The sequence below is a fragment of the Schistocerca americana genome, chromosome 4 (assembly GCF_021461395.2).
Source record: "Schistocerca americana isolate TAMUIC-IGC-003095 chromosome 4, iqSchAmer2.1, whole genome shotgun sequence".
Taxonomy (NCBI): domain Eukaryota; kingdom Metazoa; phylum Arthropoda; class Insecta; order Orthoptera; family Acrididae; genus Schistocerca; species Schistocerca americana.
In genome coordinates this window covers 360,896,312-360,922,950 of record NC_060122.1, presented here as the reverse complement: position 1 = coordinate 360,922,950, position 26,639 = coordinate 360,896,312, and the positions used below count along the sequence as shown (strand labels likewise).

Here is a 26,639-nt window from a genome sequence, read left to right as displayed (position 1 = left end):
ACAAGAGACTGACCTCATTTACATATATATCATTACACAAACAACTTGTATCCCTTGTTAGCTTGAAACTATATGTACATCAACTACTGGCACAAATTGTACATCCATCTATATATTTTAAAGCATTAACCAATGTATTACCCCAACCTTTAGGCAGTTATTACATGTAACAGATACAATCTTAAGACCCCTTGCCATGTGAAGTTTGCTCTCATACAATCACTCTTTCCACCCTCTTTATCCCTATCACTTTGTCTTTCTCTCCCTCTGCATCCAGCCTTTCATATCTATCTATTAATTCCAACCAAAAGTGTTATTTATGTATACTTTTACCACTATAGCCAATATGATCACTGTACTTAAAGTTTGTAACATTTAAGCTATTTTAACTTGTCCAAATCAGACTTATATAACACCTGAAGTATTTATACTAACGCAGGTATTTCACACCTCAAAACTAACACCTCCAAATCCACAAAATATGACAGTATACATGTGATGGGTTAAGACAGCAAAAGGAACCTATGACCACTGGAGGTACTCTATTTTACTTATTTTATGTTTACTGTTAGATATACATGTAATTTTTTGTCAAAAGAAACCCAAAACCAGGTTCTGAAATATTGTTTTGTTTTCTCCACAGACAGAGTCACAAGTTCCTCCAAAAATTGTAACACAACACACACACACACACACACACACACACACACACACACACACACAAATGTCATACTAACAAATGTAAATATCCACCTGATGATGGAGGTTTAAACCTTTGAAATATGTCATTGAGATAAATAAACAGTGACTGGTAACAGTAAACTTATTGTTTCATTTAATGTCAGTAACAGTCACGGTAAAGCCTAACCTAAAATGTCTGTTAGTCATCGACAGTTCAAACTTACAGTGAATGATGGCACCACATATAGAAGTGGCAGCAACAAATGGGACTGAATACCAGGAAGTGTACTCAGTGTGTGTGGGTGGCAGGAGAGGGGGTTTAATCAACCGGTAGAAAAGGCTGTTCTGGTAGCTACTGACTGTGGAGGGTACAAGCAACTGCACATTAATCTGCACATGGGGACAAATGACGACTCTCATCTGGGCTCCAAAGCCATACTTGGATCAGTCCAGTGACTGACAGAGAAAGTTAGAAAGACATAACTCACTAGTGGAGTTTCAAGAAAGATCACAATTTGCAGCATTGCCCCCAGAACTGATTGATTCCCCCTTGTTCTGAGTCAAGTGGAAGGACTGAACAAGGGACTTCAAACAATCTGTGACAAGCTCAGCTACAACTTTCTTGATTCATGCCATAGGGTTGAGAACTGTAAGGACCCAACTAATGCGTCAGGTGTGCAGTACACATCAGAGGCTGCTATTCAGGTAGTTGACTGTGTGGGGTGGACACAAGTTTATTTATTTATTTATTTATTTATTTTTTTTTTTTTTTTTCACACACACACACACACACACACACACACACACACACGTTAGGTGACTCTTCATGCAGTCCACATACCAATAACTGTAGAGCACCCAGAAATGTCAGTATAAGATAAAATAAAGTGCTCCCTATAGTGGGAGTGTCAAAAACCGAAGCATTCACAAGATGTTGCCACAGTTTGAAGTGCTCCTAGAAAGCAGTGGAACTCACATAATATTAAGAAAGGAAAGCTGGTTAAAACCTGAAATTGACAGTAGAGCAATTTTTGGGGAAAAAGCAAAACTCATTTAAAAAGGATATGCTGATGGTAAATGGAGTTGGTGTACTTGTCGCAACAGAAAAGAAACTTAAATCAACTGAAATAGAAATTGAAACTGCATGCAAGATTGCCTGGGGAAGGCTCACTATCAAGCTTGGGCATATACTTTCAGTGTCTGCTCCCAAGCTGTGTGTCATCATGGTGGTCGACTATCAAGTTCACACCAACCAGTGATGGTTGTGTGTTTAGTGGTGAACTGTTATGTTTGCACGGTAAGATGTGAATTGCAGCTGTCATGCACCTTCCTCACCAGCCAATACGGCTGCTGTGCTTTATAATAACTCTCTACATATCAGTGTCTTGTTTATTCCTTGCTGTGAACTGCTATAAGTTTTTCATGTTCTATGTTTTATGTTCTGTTCTTGGTTCTGACTGCAGGTTGTAGTAGTACTCACTTACTGACTTCCTCTCGAGTATTTCTACATTCAAGAAAAATTTACCTCAATGTTTATTCCAGTTAATACTTGATGAACAATAATAATTGCTCCCTGTTCACTCAGTTTGTTAAACACATCCACCTGCAAGTAGAAGGAGGGTGTTCACTATCTACATGGCTTGTAAACCACTAATATATGCTGTCTAACAGAAGAGCATCAACTGCTCTCCCCAGCAGTACAACCATCTGGAATTTGTAAAAAAGTTTAGCATGGGCAAAAAGCACATTTCCAACAATGACAATGTGGAGACTGACAGTGCTTCACAAGTTGCAGTAAATTTATACTCAGACCCTTCTACTGACCACCAGACTCATCTCCAGATGCAACCAAAAACGTTAGAAGTAAACTAAGTCCACTAGAAAATAAGTTCCTCAATCATACTAACATCATTGGAGAAGATTTTGATCATGTAACAATCAACTGGGAAAATAACCGATCTGTAAGTGGTTGACGTGACAAGGTATCACTAATGCCTTCTCTGAGAGCTATGTGTAACAAACTGTTCAGAAGCCCATTCATAATGGAAATAAACTGGATCTAATAGCAACAAACATACCTGACCTTGTTGAGGATGCCAACACTGGAACTAGTATCAGTGACCATGAGCCACTTGTAACAACAATGATTACCAAAGTACAATGGACAACTAAAACAAGTAGAAGGCAAACTAGATGAAGAGGCAATGGTGTTGTATCTCAGAAAACACTTAGCTCTGGAGAGAAGTTTGAAGAAGACCTGTGGCTTCATTTTAGAAGAATAGTCGACCATGCACTTGACAGATATACAGGGTGATTATAATTAAAGTTAAACTTTCAAAACACTGTAGAAATAACACCACTGGTCAGAATAAAGTCAAATCACAATGGCATATTATCGAAGAAGGGAGAAAAAGTAAGGCAGAAGAAATGAAAATAGTGTGAAAATTGAACAATAGATGGCACTTTGTGTGTCAGAATATGTAAATGAAAACACCGCTCATGTGCATGACCCATTAAAGTTGGTATAAACACATCAGGTACACAGCTTGTTCTCCTTTTGTGTCTGCGACGTTCGTCATGACTGTCTCAATGCAGGATCACGCTCTGCTTGTAAAGCTGTATTACAAGAATGATGACTGTGCACACGTCACTCTGCAGAAGTTCTGGACACTGAAGGGTTAGGAAAAATGCGTTGGTACGATGTCTGCCGTGGGTTTGGAGAAAATAATTTGGAAAATGGAAAAGACTGGTTCTTTTGGTGTGCAACCTGGTAGAGGGAGGTAAAGAACTGGTTCGACATCAGTGGAAGCAATGGCCACGGCAGCGCAGGAGCAGAAGAGTGGTGATGTGCAAACGTGTAGTGCACAGAGAATTGACTGAACAGTGGAAATACCTGTGAGCACGGTGCGTAAAATCCTATGAAACATCCTTCTTTGCTATCCATTCAAAATTACCCACATGCACAAGTTGCTTTTTGTTGACCTGCCAGCAAGAGAGACCTTTGCTTTAGAATTTCTTGCTCACATGGAGCCGGATAATGACTGGCCGTGGAAGATTTTGTGGACAGATGAAGCCCACTTCCACCTGCCAGGATATGTCAATACACAAAATTGTCGAATATGGGCAATGGTTAATTCACACGCAAATCAATCAGTACCACTTCATCCTGAAAAGGTCACTTTGTGGTGCAGGTTTATGGCATCATTTATCAAAGGGCTATATTTTTTCAAAGAGACAGATGCTGCTGGTCCTGTTACCTGTACCATCACTGATAAGTGTTATGAGTGTCTTTTGTGCAACCACATCATTCCAGCTCTCCAACAGCATGGATGTGTGGATGGGATCATTTTTATGCAATCTGGCGCATCTCTGCACATTGAAAATCCAGTTAAGCAGCTGCTGAAGTGCCATTTTGGAAATGCTAGGATTATCAGCCACCATTTCCCTAGAGGCTGGCCGTCCCTATCACCTGATCTCAATCCGTGTGATTTCTGGCTGTGGGGCCATCTGAAAGATGTTGTGTTCAGCATTCGAATTGCAAACTTAGCAGCATTGAAGGCACGCATTATGAAACACATTCTGAACGTGACCCCAGAAACACTTCAGTCAGTTGTGGAACATACTGTTTCTTGATTTCAACTTGTTACAGAAAATGGTGGACAGCATATTGAACATTTTTTGCACCAGTCACGCAGAAATTAATAATCCAATTTGATTTTGATTCATGCTTTTTATGCAGTTTTTGGCCTCAGGACAGTTAAAAACCAATTTTTCCCATCCAATGTTATATGACCTTGCCGTGGTGGATGGGCTTACATAACTAACTGTATCACACCTGTACACTCATGCATACTTAGTAGTACAATTTGTTTAGCGTCAAACGTACACCTTAGGCATTGTTGTATGATTCATTTGTCATTTGTAGTCGACCACTATTAAATTACGATGCTTACGGAGCCATCTATTGCTACATTTTTTAACTATTTATTTTTCTTCTGCCATACGTTTCCCCCCTTCTCCAATAATATTCGGTTGCAATTTGACATCATTCTGGCTAGTGGTGTTATTTCTACAATGGTTTGAAAGTTTAACTTTAATTATAATCACCTTATATATGTAGTGGAACAGTTCATAGCCAGAAGAATATTACACGATATACAGTCACTGGAAAGTAACTTCTAAGAAGTTGAAGACTGTAGCATAAGAGACGTAAAATAAAATATAAGAGTATGATAAAGACCAGCAAATGAAACACACCTGGCTGTTAAAGGCTGAAAATATTAGTAAGGAGGTGGTGAGTTTCGTGCCAGGAGGATGCTAGGACTTACAGTGTTCCTTGGCACCCAGGCTACAGGTAAGACGCCAATGCATGAAGCCTTCAATGGGTACCATATCAGAGTACTGTCGAAAGACCTCTCACAAAATCTAAAGAAATTCTGGCAATATGTAAAGGAAAAAACGAATACAAACGTCTCAAAAATGAGATCGACAGGAAGTGCAAAATGGCTGAGCAGGGATGTAGGAAGTAGAGGCTTATCTCACTAGGGGAATGATAGATATTGCCTACAGGAAAATTAAAGAGACCTTTGGAGAAAAGATAACCACTTGCATGAATATCAAGAGCTCAGATGGAAACCCAGTTCTAAGCAAAGAGGGAAAAGCAGAAAGAGGGAAGGAGTATATAGAGGGTCTATACAAGGGCGATGTACTTGGGGACAATATAATGGTAATGGAAGAGGATGTAGATGAAGATGAAATGGGAGATACGATACTGCGTGAAGAGTTTGACAGAGCACTGAAAGACCTGAGTCGAAACAAGGCCCCAGGAATAGACAACATTCCATCAGAACTACTGGCGGCCTTGGGAGAGCCATTCCTCACAAAACTCTACCATCTGGTTAGTAAGATGTATGAGACAGGAGAAATTCCCTCAGACTTCAAGAAGAATATAATAATTCCAATCCCAAAGAAAGCAGGTGTTGACAGATGTGAAAATTACCGAACTATCAGTTTAATAAGTCACGGCTGCAAAATACTGACGCGAATTCTTTACAGACGAATTCAAAAACTGGTAGAAGCCGACTTTGGGGAAGATCAGTTTGGATTCCGTAGAAATGTTGGAACACATGAGGCAATACTGACCCTACAACTTATCGTAGAAGAAAGATTAAGGAAAGGCAAACCTACGTTTCTAGCATTTGTAGACTTAGAGAAAGCTTTTGACAATGTTGACTGGAATAATCTCTTTCAAATTCTGAAGGCAGCAGGGGTAAAATACAGGGAGTGAAAGGCTATTTACAATTTGTACAGAAACCAGATTGCATTTATAAGAGTCGAGGGGCATGAAAGGGAAGCAGTGGTTGGGAAGGGAGTGAGACAGGGTTGTAGCCACTCCCCGATGCTATTCAATCTGTATATTGAGCAAGCAGTAAAGGAAACAAAAGAAAAGTTTGGAGTAGGCATTAAAATCCATGGAGAAGAAATAAAAACTTTGAGGTTTGCCGATGACATTGTAATTCTGTGAGAGACAGCAAAGGACTTGGAAGAGCAGTTGAACGGAATGGACAGTGTCTTGAAAGGAGGGTATGAGATGAACATGAGTTTTGCTATTTGGGGAGCAAAATAACTGATGATGGTCAAAGTAGAGAGGATATTAAAATGTAGACTGGCAATGGTAAGGAAAGCGTTTCTGAAGATGAGAAATTTGTTAACATCGAGTATAGATTTAAGTGTCAGGAAGTCGTTTCTGAAAGTGTCTGGAGTGTAGCCATGTATGGAAGTGAAACATGGACGATAAATAGTTTAGACAAGAAGAGAATAGAAGCTTTTGAAATGTGGTGCTACAGAAGAATGCTGAAGATTAGATGGGTAGATCACATAAGTAATGAGGAGGTATTGAATAGAATTGGGGAGAAGAGGAGTTTGTAGCACAACTTGACTAGAAGAAGGGATCAGTTGGTAGGACATGTTCTGAGGCATCAAGGGATCACCAATTTAGTATTGGAGGGCAGCGTGGAGCGTAAAAATCATAGAGGGAGACCGAGAGATGAATACACTAAGCAGATTCAGAAGAATGTAGGCTGCAGTAGGTACTGGGAGATGAAGAAGCTTGCACAGGATAGAGTAGCATGGAGAGCTGCATCAAACCGGTCTCAGGACTGAAGACCACAACAACAACAACAGCATGTAAAGGCTGCTATTGGTACCAATGTTAGCGTCCAGACACTTGTGGACAAGACAAAAGATGAAACAAAATGAAAACAGAAATGCCTAACTCTATTTTAAAGGTTCCTCAAGAACGGGAAATCCAGTGGGAGTGCCCCAATTTAATTCTTACATATTGCAAACATGAGCAATATAGTATCTGTCACGATGAGAAACAGATGACATTGTAAAATTGCACAATGCTCAAGGGCTGATACAATCCCTGTCAGATTCAGTACAAAGTATGAGGCTGAACTATCCTATGTTTAACTATAATCCATCACAGATCTCTGGAGCAAACTGTTCCCAGTAGTTGGAAGAAAGCAGAGGTCACACCCATTCAAAACACTGATCCACAAAACTCCGTCTAATATCCTTGACGACCATTTGCTGCAGAATCTTAGAACATAATCTGAGATCTAATGTAATGAGGTTTCTTGATGCCAACCAGCAAGAATTCTGAAAACTTCAACCATGTGAAACTAAACATGCACTTTTCTCATATGACATTCTGAAAGCAAAGGATCAAGGAAGTCTGGTAGGTTCAATCTTTCTCAATTTCTGAACAGCACATCTGACTCAGTACAGCATCTTTAGCAGCCACGAGATTAAATAGCCTTGCCTTTGATTGGATAGGCAACGTCTGTAACAGGACTGTAATAGAAGGTGGGGTTAGAGGGTATGGGGCATATTTTTCCTCTGGGTGATCCACAAGTGGAATGACCCAAAAGGTGTAAGTTTAGGAACAGAGGTGGCATATAGGTATTTACTACAATATTGTATACACTGACAAGGGAAACTCCCCAATACAATAACCTCAGATTTGGTGATAAAATGGCCCAGTGGATAGCCAATCTAAGACTGAACACAGATTAAGCATGAAAACAGGAAGAACGTATACTCAACTGTGGAAAAAGAAGCAATGTAGAAACATTGTATGGTTCAAGCTCAAGATGTGCAACATCAAGAAAATGGCAAGAATCACTGTGTTGTGGTTGTGTGGTTATGGTATTGGACTGCACAGCGGAAGATCCATGTTCAAATCTGCCTCATGTCTCTCTTCCCCCCCCCCCCCCCCCCTTCCTTCACAAAATCATGAACTTTCCACCCAGTCATTCACATCTGTTCTCCTTTGGTAATCTTGTCAATTGCCAATTTATACACTGCTTACAGAATATATTACAGCCGCAAATAAATGTGATGAATTGTGAGAGCAGGTGAGACCCCTCACAGAACTGAAAACAACAAATAATGACACAGACACAAATTTGAATACAACTATCAGACACGTCAATGACTAGATGGACAGTTCATAATTTTGTGGGAGGAAAAAAAGAAAAACAATACACATGGGCATGAGGGAGATTTGAACATGGATCTCCCACTTTGCAGTCTAACACCCTGACCACACAACCATGACACCATGGTTCTTGCAATTGACTCAATGTTACACATCTTGAGCTTGGAGCATTCATTATTTCTATTTTGCTTCTTTTTTCACAATTTAGTAGTCCTTCCTCCTGTTTTCATGGTTGATCTGTATTCACTTTTTGATGGAACATTTTACCACTAAATCTGAGAGGGGGTGGGGGGGGTGGGATGGGGAGTTTCCCTTGCAAGTGAGCAACAGAATAATTGAATGATGAGACAAGGATTTTGGTGGTACAAGGTGATTTGAAGGTGGTTCTCAATAGAGCTAAGTAGTTGTGGCAACAGAAAGAAAAGGTGTAGAAAATCTGGTTCTGAAATAACTGAGTATGGTCTGCAAAGCTCTGAAAAGGTTAGTATGTTGAGTATATAGGAAGGCTTTCTCCGGGTGGTCAATAAACATATTGTCCTAGCAATGTGGCACACAAATACCCATGGCATTTCTGTGGGTTTTTTTTAATGTAAATTTGCAACTGAACAGAGAAATAATTATGGTAATACTATCAATGGCCCAAAGGATTAGGAAGAAGGCTCAGTGCCAGGAAGATGATAGGAACTGCAGTTTTCCATTGCAGCAAGGCTACAGGCATGAGTGATATATATGCAGATGTTGGTGTCCACAAACGTAACATTGACATTGACTACCTGGATGCTATGACCGCGCAGTTGAGTGCCCCACAAACCAAATATCATCATCAAATATTGACTACCAATAAGTCGGAGGTAATAGGACCGGTGATTGGAAGGCAATCAAGAAAGTTACTTGGATCTTGGGCATAGGAAGACAGACAGTGGACAACTGGTTGGTGATGCCAGAAACACAGAGCTACTTTCTGTGGGATCACTGTCACCTACACAATTTAGGGAAACCAAAGAAAATGTAATTCTCATACTGGGTGAATAGGAATTTGAATCTAGTGCTTCTCAAAGTCAGTTCAGTGTTTTAACTACTGCTCCATCTCGCCCAGTCCAGTGGCAGGAGAGAGATGTATTCAAGTGAAGATCTTGGAAGGTACCTAATGTTTAGAGGAGCTATCTGAGATCATGTTAAATTTATCAAATGGGATCATAGGGGTAAATGCTGTTAAAGAAAAATTTCAGGCAACTGGTGGAGACCCTCAGCGACATAGTCACTTGCTGTTGTTGTTGGTGGTGGTGGTGGTGAAACCTTTGTCTGTAAGAACAGTGAGCTGAGGGTTGGTTTTAACATAGTGAAATACTGTATCTCACACCAGCCCAGTTCTAACTCTCCTATCCTCCCCTCCTACACCAATCAGCCTGGGCAAGTCTTTGTAACAAAAGCCAGTGAAATTTACTGTGTTGTTATGTGTGTACATTCATCACTTATCACAGTTGAATAGTTGCCTATCTTTATTTATTTCCTGTTTTCAAGACTGGAATTTACAGTATCATAATCTGGTGCAGACTAGAGGTGTTCGATTTATAACTGATGAGTGAATGTTGTTAGCAAGCAAAAATTAATGTTCCCATTCTTTAAAAGTATTAAGTGTGATAAGCAAGAAAGCAATACTAAACATGCATAGTGCAGATAGACACAACAGAACTACACTATCTTCCTGATGATAGTGAAGGTCAGAGGATTAGAAAGAAAAAGAAAAGTTTAAACAAATTCCACAATAGTATCTATTATTAAACTCAAATCAATGAATATGCTAATCTTTTGGATACTTATACTTTTACCCTTTGCTTTCCTCAAAAGATCATTACACATTATGTTGCTTTGAACATTTGACACTTACAGTATGTCACATGTAATGTGACCCTCCAGTCTTTCACTAATAGTCCAAGATATGTAAAACCATCCATTAAGATGTACAAAACAAAGAATTGAATATTTTTTGTAAGGATTAAAATTCTCAACTTTTTTGTGCTTCACACCATGGTAGTAACTATTATTTTTATACTTTTATGAACTGCTGACATGCGAGAGCTCTGGGAAGGAGCACACTGACTGGTATTGTGTCAATATTTGGAGTGAAAAATAGCCCAGTAATGTTCTAAAAGTGTAGGCTAAAGCTGTTGATACAGTGGATTTTAAATCCCACTGTAACAGTTATTGTAGTTAAGACTATAATGTGCCCGCAGATTTTAGGTTCCATGTAGCATGTTTCCCTACTATTTTCATAAAATATTTCAAAAAGTCGTAAACCAACATTATATCAGCAGTCTCCTCTTTTTAAGGTCTATTAAATTCTATTACGAGTGTTCATCATTCTATTGAAAAAAGTTTTTTGTTTACACACCTCTGTAGATAAAAAAGTTACAATTTTAACTGAATATGGTGAAACCCCTATTTCACATTTTTGTATGGTCTAGACTTAAAAAATGCAGAATCAAGGAAAATTTTAAACCTCCCAAAATAAAAGCAAACACACATTAATTGGCGTATATGATTAAAAATTGCAATGCTCTCCAATACTTTGTATAAAATCTGTCTAAGTGGAGGATATTAAATGTACAATACAATGTTTATTCAATAACTTGTGGTAATGATTTTAATCAGTTCTTAAAAAATTGCAGATGTGTAACAGCAAGTAAAAACTCATCAAAAAATTGAAATTTGATTTGTCTACAAGGTAATTGAGCTATTTTCCAACGTGCTATGACCACAAATTTACGTTCAAAATGTGCCTTTGTGCTCACCCAGAAAAAAAGCAAGAATTGATGAACATTTTGAATTAAATAAAAAAAGAACACAGTTGCTAAGTGATTAAACCATAAGCATAAATGCGGACATTTGCTAAATGACAAACTTTGTCATCATTGTTGTTATTGTTTAATGCTTTCCTTATGAGCCGCACTTCATATGCTCACCACCATGAAAGCGTTATTTTATGCTTCATGAGAGAAACAGAGACATGAAAAAATGAGTTTACTTCCCCAATTGATGTTACAAGCTTATTAGAAGTCAGCTCAGTGAATTTCTGTACACTGTGTAAAACGCAAATTTTAGAAAGCTCATGTACTACGGTTTCACTTCATGCCCTCTATCCTTGCTGCCATTCTTTATGATCTACAGTGTGTGGTATGCATGGTGTAAAGTATATATGTGAGTAGAACACGTAGTTGTTGCAAATGTATCTTGTCAGATTTGAACATGAAAGTCTTTAAAATGTGCTATTGCGAAACCCTTGTTCTATTTCCGTGTGAGATCTCTGTCACAGTACACCATCTGCATGAAAAGTATATTTTCAGCCACCACAAAATGCTTTCACCTCTACCTGCACTCTCGTCACTGAAGGGTCGCTCCTCCTCTCCACACATTAGTGTGGTGTAGTGGCTGCACTGGCTACTGGGTGACTTAACAAGTCGCAAGACAATGAGAATTCACTATCCAAACATGGCTGATGTTTCCTCAATTGTGACCGAGCATATTCTTCAAGGCTCAGTGTTTGAATTTAAAAGGTTGACAATTGATATTGTTGCTGAATACAGTACATTGGAAATACATCGAAAGGATGAGACAGAGTTATAAGTGGCACAGGAAAAGATGGTGGCTGGACCCCTCCATCACCTAATGGCTCAGTCCGGGACACTTCACAAAAACAGTTGTTTTTCCATTATCGCTGCAACCTAGCAGTAGTTGTATCATAATTGCTCAGTGAAGCCAAATGTTGTAAGTTGTGTTGGCAGCACTGATCACAGATCATGTCTCTCCTCTCCACAATGGCCTAAAATATTCCTTTAACTATGCCACCACCCATGATGCGAACCATCTGTCTTTTGTGCTATTTATAACTCGTTCAGTCATATCAAATGTCAACAGGAAGCAAACAGGACAAAGTCAAGCAAGACATAAGTAAGAACTTAGAACTAAGATAGACATTACTAGGAAGAAATGTAAAATCAGGGAATTTTTAGCATTGATCTTACAGGTTTTTCATAGGGGTTACAAATATACGGTGTAGAATCAGGAAAAATGAAAAGCTGGAGAACTTAAAATTGAAATCCACTGTAACAATATATTCACTTCATTGCAAACTATAATGCTACAAAAACCTTATTGTAATATCTCGAACTTTTATGATACATCATTGACATCTTCGGCAGGTGCAAATTTTGTGTTCTCAAGTTCACTGTCTTCTGAAGGCTTCAGTTTCATTATTGTGGGTGTTTATTATTATGGGACACAGTGTAAAAAGAAGCACATAAGACAAAATGCCACCCAATAGCACTGAAATTAAGAGGTAATTTTAAATATTACACACCTTCATTTTATCCTTTGCTTTTGTGAACTTCAAACGAAATTTTCCATCTTTACTGTGGGATTGATTACTAGATGTTGGTGTCTTAGGAGGAGAAACACTCCCTGTAGAATCTTTCTTTTTATGAAAGAAATCTGAAACAGCTTGGATTAAACTCTTTCTCCGTTCAGGGTCTTTTGATTTCCTCCTTTCTTTTGTAATACTTCTGCTGTCTGTTGCAGAGGCAATCATGGAGTGTTCAGTATGCAATGCTTCCTGTCAAAAAGAAGAAAGTGAACAGTTTAAACAAATTAAGCTCTTTAAATTTTCAGATAACTAGCCACACTCCTTGATGAGGATAGAGTCCCTATCTTTATTGAAGTAAGTTTACTTATCTACATTGCAATATGAAACTAAAGATTTAAAACTGCCTTTCATGTAAGACACCACAGTCGAATTCCATTTGAATACAGTTCCTAAGTTTGTAGAGAAACATTGAGAAAAAAAAAATTCTTTTTCAATTACTAACAAAGAAAAAATTAAGAAAATAAAAAATAAAAACGATTAGATTGTAAATGGAATGATGACTCATTCAAATCTGAAGTTTGGATGATTGTGTAGATCATAAAAAAAATTAATAAGTAAACTAACATGTACAGGAGAGTAACAGAACAGGAGAACAGGCTTACAACTGTTTCTGAACAAACAGGTAAATCTTTAATCTTAAAAAGACTTGCATTATGCAAACCCATCCCACCCCTCTTTCAACGGAAAAAATCAGCACTAATGGGAAAACCCTCAATGAGGCTCTACACATGAATTTTAATGGCTTCCAAGTACATAATAAACTAAGGTGGCACCAGCATGTCAGAAGGTGGATAATTAACCAAAAGGATAAAGTTCTGCTTGCTCTTCAGTTACCCACAGTGTTGATCTGTGGACTCCATTGCTAGTGTTCTTGCACAATTTTAATCCACACTGTACTATTGCATAATCTTCTGAGGCAAAGAAGCTAGGGTCAAAAAGGTATTTACTCTATAGAAGTGCAATAAGAGTACTTTGAAATTTGATAGCCAAATATCTTGCAAAAGCATATTTGGGGAGCGAGGTATTCTTGCACTTACATGCCAATACGTATGCTACCTCATGGGATTTACACTAAAGATAGACTGTGCATAATGGGTTCAAAATATAATTTCTTATGCTTGTGCAAAAGCCTATACAGATTGCCAATAAACATTAGGAAGGAAGTAAAAAATACCCACATATTAAAGAGCAAAGTAAAAGAACACCACATTAACCACCACTATCATAATTTATCAGTACATTTAAACCCAAGGATGTAAACTGTGGCTAACTCTAGAGTTTATATTAAACAGATCTTGACACATAATTTTTTTTAAGTATTAGATAAAACAGTGGCTGAGTGACTCAGAGGAAGAGTGGTGGCTATTTACAAAGACATTGTTTTTCTCCTAACCCATATTGTAACACATCATTTTCTGGTCACAACTGGTCCTGAGTGGCATCAGGCCCCACTTCTGGTAGCGTGGGGAAGGGATTCGTTCCAGGCTGGAGACAATGGGCTGGTCTTTACCGAATCCTTCTCAGTGATTTATGGTGGAGGTTGACAAAGTGGCTTCAAGGGTGAGTGATCTTCCCAGGGTGGGTGGTGTTTCCAAGCACCTGCTCTAATTAAAACTATTAAAATGTGTACAGTTTTAGTGCAAATGGTAAATGGCCAACAAATTTAACTGTGTGCGACTACACGACTACTGAGACTGAGTGGCCAAAATGCCGAGCTGCTGGAGTTCACGAAATCAAGTAACTGGCTAACACTCCTTGCAGGGTGAGATGGCAGGTCGTGAGCACTGTACCATGGAGTTCGTGTTTTAAAGTATTTCACTGAAGTTGAGCATTTGTGAGCCTTCAAGATCAACAAAGCAACTTTTCAAATATGGAAAGCTTATAGGAATTGCAATTTTGTTCATGTGTGTGGGTCTGGATTTCTGTTTAGTTCTTTCCTGGGTTTCTTGGCAACCATTCCCTTTTAGTGAGTATGTAAGTTCTTGATATAAACGGGCATCTTAGATTGTGACGTAGAGCCATTAGCTAGCTGTATGGACTGTTCATTGAACGCAATGAACTAGGCAAGGCTTAAATGAAGTAAATATATTCTATTTGTTTCTGTGGAAATGTGAGTGTGGCGCTTTTGTGTAACATTTTCACTGTTGACTATATTGTTGTGGAAATTACTGGAAAAAGTAGGTAAGAGACAGTGTTTGAACTGGTAGTGCTGGCACTGTCTAGTCCAATGTTCAGATATTGGAATCTTTACGAAAACAGTTAGATAGCTACTACGCTGTGATCATTGACATTTAAGTAGTGAGAAATGTAATCCTGTCTCGCAGATCAAAGTGAGAATGACACCTCTTATTGTACTGATTTTGCATGGGTGGCAGTGCAGAGAATTACTCTGGGTCTGCCAATAAATGTTTCCAGTTAAATCTGTGGAGCAGAATGTTGCATAATTTGTCTCAGGCACTGCATTTAGTCACAAGTGTGTCTGCAGCTGCAAGTAGGGTGCAACAAAGTCTCCAATGCATGGATAAAAGCAATGTGTCAATACATATGCTGAGTGATTCCCATAATTATAGTAAGAGTAGAATATCACGAGTCATAATTTGTGGAAAGGGTACTTTATAATGGCTGCCTGTTTGGTAAGTATTCAGGTAAATAGTGCCCATCATTTTCTCATTGCTATAGAGATTAACAGAAACTGGTGTTTGCTACGTTCATTACATATCCGTTGATTTGGATAATTTATTGAAGAACATTATCCTTCAGTGCTTGTAACATATGAAGTTCATTGCATTACATATGTGGTTTTAAATGGACCCATTTACATAATACAAAGGAGCAAGTGAAGAAACCGACTGTCCTTACATCTTTTTAAGTAGCAGTAAAGAAAACTGTGTCTTACAACTGTCATTACTGCTATGACTGAGTAATTGTGGTCCTACCCTGCCAAAATCCTTCTTCTTGACAATATAATATACAACCTTCTATATATTTCCAGGATTTCAAATATGTTTACCACATGTCTATGGTATTGTATATTACTAGTTTGATGACAACCTGGTGGTTTCCTTTCACTAATGAACTGCCTGCATGAAGTTCCACATATAAAAATGCAAGAAAGTAAACTTTCATTGTTCTAAAGATTCCCTAAAATTTTCCATCTCATTGAGTTAACCATGCACATCACAATAATTTCTTAGCTCTCACAACTGCTGATCATTTAATGATGTCAAAAGCTAAACAGAAGTGATTTCTGGTCGAAAAGAAGAATGTGCTTAATTTGACACATCAGCTTACTCAGACAGAAAGGATTCATAAAAAAAGGCAGCCTGCACAAAGAAATTCTCAGGAGCAATGGAAAATCAATATGAACACACATCAATGCTTAGAAATTTTGAATATATAAAAATTATACCCACTGTTGTTATGTTTGCCAGTATTTTTTATGTTACAATCATTTAAACAGATGCTCACACAATGTACATTAGTGTGTCTGCAAGAGACTGTTGATATTGCAACAATAAAGCCCTTCATCATATGGTAGAGGTTTTACATTCATTTAAAATTTTCTAATGCAACTGCCTGATGTTAACCTGTGTAGTTGTGAAAGTGGTGAATACTAGGAAATTTGTATTTCATTATTATGGAGCATAAAACATCATTCAAGAATTTTTAAAGAAAAAAGTGCTTTATGACCAAGTTTAATCAGGAGAGGAGACACATTTAATAAAAACTGACCAAATCAAAAATAATTACTATCTGTTCCAATTAGGATAAATAAACCTGTAAATATGCATAAAATAAATCTGTAAATATGAGTGTTAATCAAGTAATGACAGAGAAACAACAAGCAGTGTTACATGTAGGCACAAGTGGAAGATGACATAATTCATAGGTTTCACTACCAGAATTTACTTTAGTCTGGCAATAGTACAAGATTTGTTGAAACACAACTTTTCAAGATAGGAAGGAAATCATCAATGAAATTTCACAGCAACCAATATTTGCAAAATTAATGCCACTGGTACTGTACTGCAGAATATACTTTATAGCTTTGTATTTCATTATAGACATAATGATTTTAACTATTCTTTTTCTCAACAGCTTAATGCCTACAATCTCAATATAAACAGCTTAACACTGGTTTCATATCAGCTGTTATATGACACTGGTAATATCATGTGCGTCCCTCTTCGCTGATCAAGGAAACCTCATCAGTACATGGACTAGAATTGGCACAGGAGTTTTCCTGGGGAAACAAAGATAGGAACTTTATTGTCAGAAATGGTCTCAAGTAACATACCTTAGAAGAGAAAGAAAACAGTGCTATCTCATGAGTAGGGTGGTCTTCACATGAAACAGGAATAGATCTATAGTTTTTTAAGCAATTCTTCAGTTTTGGGAAGTTTGTATGAGTGCAAGGATCATCAAATCATGAACCTGTCTAGTAAATTAACTGAAAAATGAAAACAATCATGATATGGGCTGTGTATTTGTGTGGGGAGTCTGAATGAGAAGAGAGACATCTGCCATGAACTGCAAGAGCATAAAGAGGGAGTGTTTCACTAAAATGGAAGACAGTTGCTTTCTGTTTGCAGGATGAAATACAGAGTAATTTCCTGTTCTGATGGAGTGATACACCAAAGAAGATGGTGCAATGTTGAGAAAAGGAAGCCACAAACTGTACATGGAAAAACTGAAATGTCAAACATTACAGGGTCCATCATTAGATTAGATTAGATTTACTTTCATTCCAATTGATCCGTAGTGAGGAGGTCCTCCAGGATGTGGAACATGTCAGAAAAACAACAATACATGACAAATATTTAAACTAAAACAAATAAGCTAATGTACCATTCCACAGGTCCCAAGTGGAATGATCGTCATTTTTTAATGAACACTAAGAGTCATTTTACAAATACTATTGCACTGAATTTAAAATAAAAAAGTTTTATATTTATTTATAAGGTAAGAAACATGTAATACAACTACTGTAATACTTCCAGAATGAGATTTTCACTCTGCAGCGGAGTGTGCGCTGATATGAAACTTCCTGGCAGATTAAAACTGTGTGCCCGACCGAGACTCGAACTCGGGACCTTTGCCTTTCGCGGGCAAGTGCTCTACCATCTGAGCTACCGAAGCACGACTCACGCCCGGTACTCACAGCTTTACTTCTGCCAGCATCTCGCCTCCTACCTTCCAAACTTTACAGAAGCTCTCCTGCGAACCATGCAGAACTAGCACTCCTGAAAGAAAGGATATAGCGGAGACATGGCTTAGCCACAGCCTGGGGGATGTTTCCAGAATGAGATTTTCACTCTGCAGCGGAGTGTGCGCTGATATGAAACTTCCTGGCAGATTAAAACTGTGTGCCCGACCGAGACTCGAACTCGGGACCTTTGCCTTTCGCGGGCAAGTGCTCTACCATCTGAGCTACCGAAGCACGACTCACGCCCGGTACTCACAGCTTTACTTCTGCCAGCATCTCGCCTCCTACCTTCCAAACTTTACAGAAGCTCTCCTGCGAACCATGCAGAACTAGCACTCCTGAAAGAAAGGATACTGCGGAGACATGGCTTAGCCACAGCCTGGGGGATGTTTCCAGAATGAGATTTTCACTCTGCAGCGGAGTGTGCGCTGATATGAAACTTCCTGGCAGATTAAAACTGTGTGCCCGACCGAGACTCGAACTCGGGACCTTTGCCTTTCGCGGGCAAGTGCTCTACCATCTGAGCTACCGAAGCACGACTCACGCCCGGTCCTTTCTTTCAGGAGTGCTAGTTCTGCATGGTTCGCAGGAGAGCTTCTGTAAAGTTTGGAAGGTAGGAGGCGAGATGCTGGCAGAAGTAAAGCTGTGAGTACCGGGCGTGAGTCGTGCTTCGGTAGCTCAGATGGTAGAGCACTTGCCCGCGAAAGGCAAAGGTCCCGAGTTCGAGTCTCGGTCGGGCACACAGTTTTAATCTGCCAGGAAGTTTCATATCAGCGCACACTCCGCTGCAGAGTGAAAATCTCATTCTGGAAACATCCCCCAGGCTGTGGCTAAGCCATGTCTCCGCTATATCCTTTCTTTCAGGAGTGCTAGTTCTGCATGGTTCGCAGGAGAGCTTCTGTAAAGTTTGGAAGGTAGGAGGCGAGATGCTGGCAGAAGTAAAGCTGTGAGTACCGGGCGTGAGTCGTGCTTCGGTAGCTCAGATGGTAGAGCACTTGCCCGCGAAAGGCAAAGGTCCCGAGTTCGAGTCTCGGTCGGGCACACAGTTTTAATCTGCCAGGAAGTTTCACTGTAATACTTATTTACAATGAACACATTACTGCACTGAAATGGTGCAGAAGTTAGATTATACTTACACACACACACACACACACACACACACACACACACACACACACACACACACAAATTTTCAGTGAACACATTACTGCACTGAAATTGTGCAGAAGTTATGTTGTACTTATATACAAATCAGTTGGTTTTCCTCAGAAATTCATCAATGGAGTAGAAGGAGTTGGCCACCAATAAATCCTTTAGGCTTCTCTTAAACTGAATTTCATTGGTTGTTAAGCTTTTTATGGCTGCTGGCAAGTTATTGAAAATGTGTGTTCCTGAATAATGCACACCTTTTTGTACAAGACTAAGTGACTTTAAATCCTTGTGAAGATTATTCTTATTTCTAGTATTGATTCCATGAATTGAGCTGTTGGTTTGAAAAAGTGATATATTTTTAATGACAAATTTCATTAAGGAATAAATATATTGGGAAGCTGTAGTTAGTATCCCTAGTTCCCTAAACAGGCTTCTGCAGGATGTTCTTGAGTTCACACCACATATAATTCTTACTGCACGTTTTTGTGCCCGGAAAACTTTAGCTTGGCTTGATGAATTATCCCAGAAAATAATCCCATATGACATTATGGAATGAAAGTAAGCATAGTATGCCAGCTTTTTCATTTTTATATCCCCTATGTCTGACAAAATTCGCATTGCAAACAGAGATTTGTTAAGACGCTTCAGCAGTTCTGTGGTGTGCTCCTCCCAGTTGAATTTATTATCAAGCTGTAATCCCAAGAATTTAACACCGTCCACTTCTTCTATCTTCTTGTCATCATATGTTAGACATATACTCTTGGGACACCCCTTACAAGTTCTGAACTGCATGTAGTGTGTTTTTTCAAAGTTTAGTGACAAAGAATTGGCTAGGAACCAGTGATTAATGTCTACAAATATTTTATTGGCTGATCTTTCTAAGACTACACTTGATTTGCTATTTATTGCAATGTTTGTATCATCAGCAAACAAAACAAACTTGGCATCTGGTAATGTTACTGATGAAAGGTCATTGATATACACAAGAAAAAGTAAGGGCCCCAAAATGGAACCTTGTGGGACCCCACATGTAATTAGTTCCCAGTTGGATGATGCCTGATAGTTTGATACATGTCTCTTTCCTAATAACACCCTTTGTTTCCTGCCAGAGATATAAGATTTGAACCATTTTGCAGCATTTCCTGTTACACTATAATATTCTAGTTTACTTAAAAGGATATTGTGATTTACACAGTCAAATGCCTTTGACAGATCACAAAATATACCAGTTGCCTGCAATTTTTTGTCTAATGAATTAAGTACATTTTCACTGTAAGTGTAGATAGCCTTCTCAATATCAGAACCTTTTAGAAATCCAAACTGTGACTTTGACAGTATGTTATTTGAGATAAGATGGTTATAAAGACGACTGTACATTACTTTTTCGAAAATTTTTGAGAATGCTGGCAACAGTGAAATTGGACGGAAATTTGATGCTATTTCTTTATCTCCCTTCTTAAACAGTGGCTTAACTTCAGCATATTTCAGCCATTCGGGAAATATTCCACTGATAAACGACTGGTTACACAGATAGCTTAATATGTTACTTAGCTCAGAATCACATTCTTTAATTAACTTTGTTGATATTTCATCATACCCACTAGATGTTTTTGATTTTAAAGATTTTATGATGGACATTATTTCTGTTGGGGTAGTGAGGGTCAAATTCATATTATGGAAGTTACTTGAAATGTCTGGTCTAAGGTAATCCATAGCAGCATCTACCGAACCTGACAACCCCATCTTTTCAGTAACAGTTATAAAATGTTTGTTAAAAAGTTCTGCAACACTATACACATCTGTCACCAATGCATCATTTACTCTTAATGCTATTTGTTCCTCTTCATGTCTGGTTCTACCGGTCTCCTCCTTCACTATATCCCATATTGTCTTTATTTTGTTATCTGATATGACTATCTTTTCCTTGTAATATATTTGCTTTGACATCCGTATTACAGTCTTTAATATTTTGCAGTATTTCTTATAATGTGCTATAGCATCAACATTGGAAATGTTTCGGATTGACAGATACAGTTTTCTTTTTGTTTTACAAGATACCCCTATTCCTCGAGTAATCCATGGCTTCTTTGTAGACTTTGCTCTAACCTTGGTAAGTTTTGGGGGAAAGCAGTGTTCAAATAAGGTAAGCACTTTATTAGCAAAAATGTTATATTTTTCATTCATGCCATGAGCACTGTAAACATCAGTCCAGTGAATGTCTCTGAGGAGTGTCCTAAAATAATCAATTTTTGGCTTACTGATTACCCTCTTGAGCTCAGATTTAACAGATTTTATATCCTGTTCAGTATTAACATTTAACAGAAGGAACTGCATGTCATGGTCTGAGAGGCCATTGACTATTGGTTTTGTAATATAATTTTGTTCATTTGACTTTTCTATAAAGATATTATCAATGGCTGTTTGTGAGCAAGTGGTTATCCTAGTGGGGAACTTTACTGTGGGAATTAAGTTGAATGATAGTGTTACTAACTCAAATAGGTTCTTATTGGGAGAGTCTTTAAGGAAATCTACATTGAAATCACCAGCAACCACTATTTCTTTGTTTTTGGTTGTTAAATGGGCCAGTACAGCTTCAAGGTGGTTTACAAACAGATTAAAGTTACCTGCAGGTGCTCGATATACACTTAATATTATGAAAGATTTTTTGTGAAAATCTAATTCTGTTGCACATGCTTCCATATGCTGTTCTAGGCAAAATTTATGAATGTCTATGTTCTTAAATTTATGACAGTTCCTGATGAATGTGGCAACTCCTCCTTTCTCCATTTCTGATCTACAATAGTGAGATGCTAACCTAAACCCTGTAACACTTAAAAGTTCTATACCAGTGGTCACATGATGTTCAGAGAGGCAGATTATGTCAGCTGGGTTTGAAGACTCTAATTCATCTATGCAGATAGTTAATTCATTAATTTTATTTCTCAGTCCTCGAATATTTTGATGCAATAAAGATAGCTGACATTTCACATTGACTGACTTAAAATTGGATGGAGTTAAAATATCTGCTGACAGTTGAAAATTCTTAACCAATGGCTGTTTATGTTGATGTAATAAGCTGGAATTATGTTTTTTGATTTCTTTCTCAAACTGAAGGTTTGTCTCAGTTCTAACCTCTCTTAAAATTTGTTTTCTTTCTGTCCTCCCTACCCTAAAAAAGGGTCTTTTCTGAATCCTATAACCACTGGTATTTTACCACTCATGACAGTGCCTCCCCCCTTTAACTTTCCTGCTATTTCCCCAGCCAATTTACCCTTCCCCTTCCTGTTGAGGTGAAGGCCATGCCTAGTATAATCCCACCTACTGACAGAATCAACATGAACCACACCAATGTGTGACCCCGCACCCGACATGAGCAGCCGTTCCAGCTCCAAATTAACTCTCTTGACAGAAGAGTTCAAATGAGGTCGGTCATGGCGCCCAAGAACAGATACAAACTCAACACTGGTATGCCTCGATGCTGATGCAATCTTCGCCAGGTCACACTCTATGCTGTACCCAGGATCTCTGTCAATACTGTTACCTGCCCCACCCACTATAACCACGGTGTCTTCCTTAGTGAAATCTTTGCAAAGTGATCCTAAATCCTCTGTCACCTGCTCCAGACCAGCACTAGGTTTAAAAAAATTGGTGACATTTAACAGCTACAACTTTTTTTATTTATCTACTGTTACTCTGATTTGTACTTTTGTTGTTCTACATTCTGCCATGTTCTTACTTTCCATGTGTTTCCTCCAAAATCTTTCTTTTTTCTAACCTAGCATCTGCTCTTACTGCCACTGCTAATTGCCCACATTTTCAAATGTCATCTGTTGCTGGCTTTTACTGTGTTCCACTCCTGCCACGGCCCCCCCCCTCCCCCCCCCCCCCCCCAATTGCCCCTTTCTCAATGCCATGCTACCCTACAACTTCCCTTTCTTTCTTTCAACTTATTTATTTATATTGATTATATCCAATTAGTTCAGTTAGTTACCTTTCCTTCAAATCTTTCGCCTATGTTTTACAGAATGCAGCACCTTGGAAGTTAGTGAATCCCTTAGCTTTCATATGGTTAATTATCACTTAGCAAACAAATACTGGGGCGTCCAGAAAAGTGTAGATATTCTTTGATAGTTAATATCTTTGGAACAAAAAACATATCGTTGCAATTTTGCAAGGTGGTGTAGTCCATTGTTTCCTCAACAGATCTTGGTGGACGTTTTCCAGCGGATGACAGTGTAGCAATGAATGAAGTAAGATTGTGATTTGAGCAATGCAAAGCCTTATTGAAGTGGTACTGGAAGTATGAAAACATGACGGAGGTACAATAGCAATGTTGTAATGCATATAGAACACAGCTACCAACACTTACAAAAATATATCATATTCGGGATAAATTTGAAGCCGACAGTACTCTTCAGGATGTGCATAAGGAGAGGTCTGGCTGACCAAAACATCAACAAGTCCAGCTTCCAGCACTGCTGTGTCACCTCAACAATCAGTGAAGCAGGGTGCATGAAAGCAGGACAAGTCGATCAAGTATACAAAGAATTCTGAAGGCTGAAAAACGGAAAGTGTATGTTCCAAGATCACTACACACTATGAACGATGACAACCCGGATCAAAGGATGAAGTGGTTTGAAGGCATGTTTCATGAGGGTGAACAATTTGTAGAGATGGTTATCTGGTCTGATGAGGCGCAATTAAAACTGAACGGTACTGTAAATCGTCACAACTGCATTTACTGGACTCCTGAAAATCCTCACATTCATGTGGACAAACATGTTGATCTACCAGGTGTTAATGTGTGGTGAGGTCTCTCATTGTACAGTTTGATTGGTTCTCATTGTACAGTTTGATTGGTCCATTCATCTTTGAAAGTACCGTAACTGGTGGGGGGTAGGAATATCAGCAATGTAGGAAAATATAGATTATTACTTACCATAAAGAAGACACGTTAAGTTGCAGACAGGCACAATTAAATATGCATTTCCATAAAGATTTCAGCCACAGCCTTCACCAGCAAAGAAGAACACACACCATTCACACACACAAGCAAACATACCTCATGCACACATGACTGCCAATTCTAGCATCGCGGGTTGGAATGCCCGGAACATCACTCCAGCCCAAGATGCTTATTTATTTATTTATTATGTCTGCTTGTGTCTGTATACGTGTGGATGGGTGTGTGTGTGTGTGTGTGTGTGTGTGTGTGTGTGTGTGTGTGTGAGCGTGTGTGCGCGCGCGCGAGTGTATACCTGTCCTTTTTTCCCCCCTAAGGTAAGTCTTTCCACTCCCAGGATTGGAATGACTCCTTACCCTCTCCCTTAAAACCCACATCCTTTCGTCTTTCCCTCTCCTTCCCTCTTTCCTGACGAAGCAACCGTTGGTTGCGAAAGCTAGAATTTTGTGTGTATGTTTGTGTTTGTTTGTGTGTCTATCGATGTGCCAGCGCTTTCGTTTGGTAAGTCACATCATCTTTGTTTTAGATATATTTTTCCCACGTGGAATGTTTCCCTCTATTATATTTATTTATTTATTTAGTCCATGTGATCTGATGGTACACAGTGTGTTCCAGATGTCGGAAAATATCAGTTAACATTGTTTACATATATTAACATAGGCCTATAGTATCCTAGTATATTATATTGGTCAATGTTTTCAATTCAAAACAAATAGCAAGATTACTGTTCTAAGTATTCATTTACAGAGTAAAAACAGTGACACAACAAATATGACTTCACAGCTTTGCTAAATTTTATGTTGTCTTCGATGGACTTAATACTAGTGGAAAGATTGTAGAACAGTTGGAGGCCCATGTGGAAAGCTCCCTTTTTACACAGTTGAGTGTTTGTACGTAAAACATGCAGATTTGCATTTTTCCTGATGTTGTGTTCATGTATTTCATTATTTTTCACAACTCTGTTATCAATTGGCACTATGTGGTTTCTGAAAAATTTTAGAGTCTCGAGGTTGTATAGGCAAGGCAGTGTAAGGATTTCCAACTTCCTGAAGATGGGTTTGCGTGAGTCTCTGGGTTTGCTCCCAGTAATAATCCTCATTGTTCTCTTCTGGATTCTGAATGTGCTCAGAGCAGTTGGGGAATTTCCCCAGAATATCACACCATATTTTAGGTGGGCTTGTATGTAAGCGTAGTACACACTGTTGGCAGTCATGTATCATGAGGTGTTTCTCTTTGCTGATGAAGGCTGTAGCTGAAAGCTTTCTGTAAATGTCATTTAACTGTGCCTGTCTGCTACTTAACGTGTCCTGTTTACAGTAAGTAACTATAAATTAAACATGTTTGTGGCAGCAGTTTCTCAAAACTCAGTGCAATTTAGAAGTTGTGATAGTTTTTATTACTATTCATGCCTTCTCCCTTTTACTATGTACTGGGAGCACCAACACCTCCACCACCACTACTACTACTACTGCTACTCCTCTGTGTCAGTTTAAGCATTGGTGCCTATTTACTACCTACAATGATTTCTGTTTTAATTCTTGTGTTGATGATGTAATATGTACTGTATTATTTAAAGTAAGTGTGTTTTTGATATTCAATTCAGCCACAAAATTCAGTCATATTAGGATGACATTATGGTATTTCCCATAATCTCTACTGGCCGAAGAAGCTGCCACAGTAGGATATTACGCTTATATTAAAAAAAAACCTTTTCACATTCCGGCCTGGTCATCCTGATTTATCTTTCTTGCATTTCTCCTGAATCAGTTCAGATGATGGCCCATTAGCTGGCCACAGACAAGAGGGTTTTAGCTACAGGCCATGGATATTTCCAACAGACTCTGGTACACCAGCAGTTCCCCCACCTACGTGTTAGTGAGGACACAGCCTTCAGCCATTAGCTGCACTTCTTGGAACTGGCGACAGTCTCCTCAGCTGAGTACATTCAGGGAGTTCGTGAGTTTTCCTGTGGTTTCCACATGACCGTAAGTTCTTGTTGCTCCCAGCATGGTGATGGAGCACACCAATCACCACATCAAAAGATTTATACAACTGCACTGCAAAAGACCTTATTTGTGGAAAATGACCTACGAACATTACATGAACACAAACGTAACAAAAAGGGCATGTGGAGAATTGGTTGGAACATTTCTGAATGATATTCCAATTGTGGACTAAAACGAAATAAAAACTAAGTTAAAAAATTTGTGACCAAGTTTCAGAAAAGTGGAAGCCTCTGAAAGAAATGAATTACTAGGGGTGGGGGCGGATGAATTATATAAATCAACACTATGGCGACCACCAATAAAAAGTTCCTTGTACTATATTCATTATTGTATTATGCATAATGTCTTACGCCCATTGTTTTACAGGTACTATGAGTTACTGCATTTTACAAAGAATCAAAAATGCCCTCTTCCTAGTGCATCAAACCTTCGGAATTCCCAGAGGAGTACTAGCAATTCACAATGCAGTGTTGAAAGAAGCAGCTGGAATGTTGCCTTTCAGCAATCTATTTTTCCATCCATTTGTGTGATTTCTCTTTTGAGAACTATATGAGTACATAGCTTACAAACTGTTGGTGGCTGCCACAATTTTCTTCCTACTTTTATCATTCATACTTATTTTCTCTTGAAAATATAAATAAATTTCAAAATTTTAAAATGTACTACAATATAATGCCTATAAATGTCACACTGTACAATATACTTCC

General features: G+C 38.6%; 1 protein-coding gene across 2 annotated transcripts in view; it reads right to left on the bottom strand.

Moving 5' to 3' along the window:
• The window catches only part of LOC124613085 (F-actin-monooxygenase Mical), a 555,995-nt gene that overhangs the window by 102,867 nt on the left and 426,489 nt on the right, over positions 1-26,639 (bottom strand). For both annotated transcript variants that reach the window (XM_047141672.1, XM_047141673.1), the window contains one exon: positions 12,543-12,794. In XM_047141672.1, the coding sequence (XP_046997628.1) occupies positions 12,543-12,794 (252 nt within the window). The remainder of the gene's footprint in view (positions 1-12,542; positions 12,795-26,639) is intronic.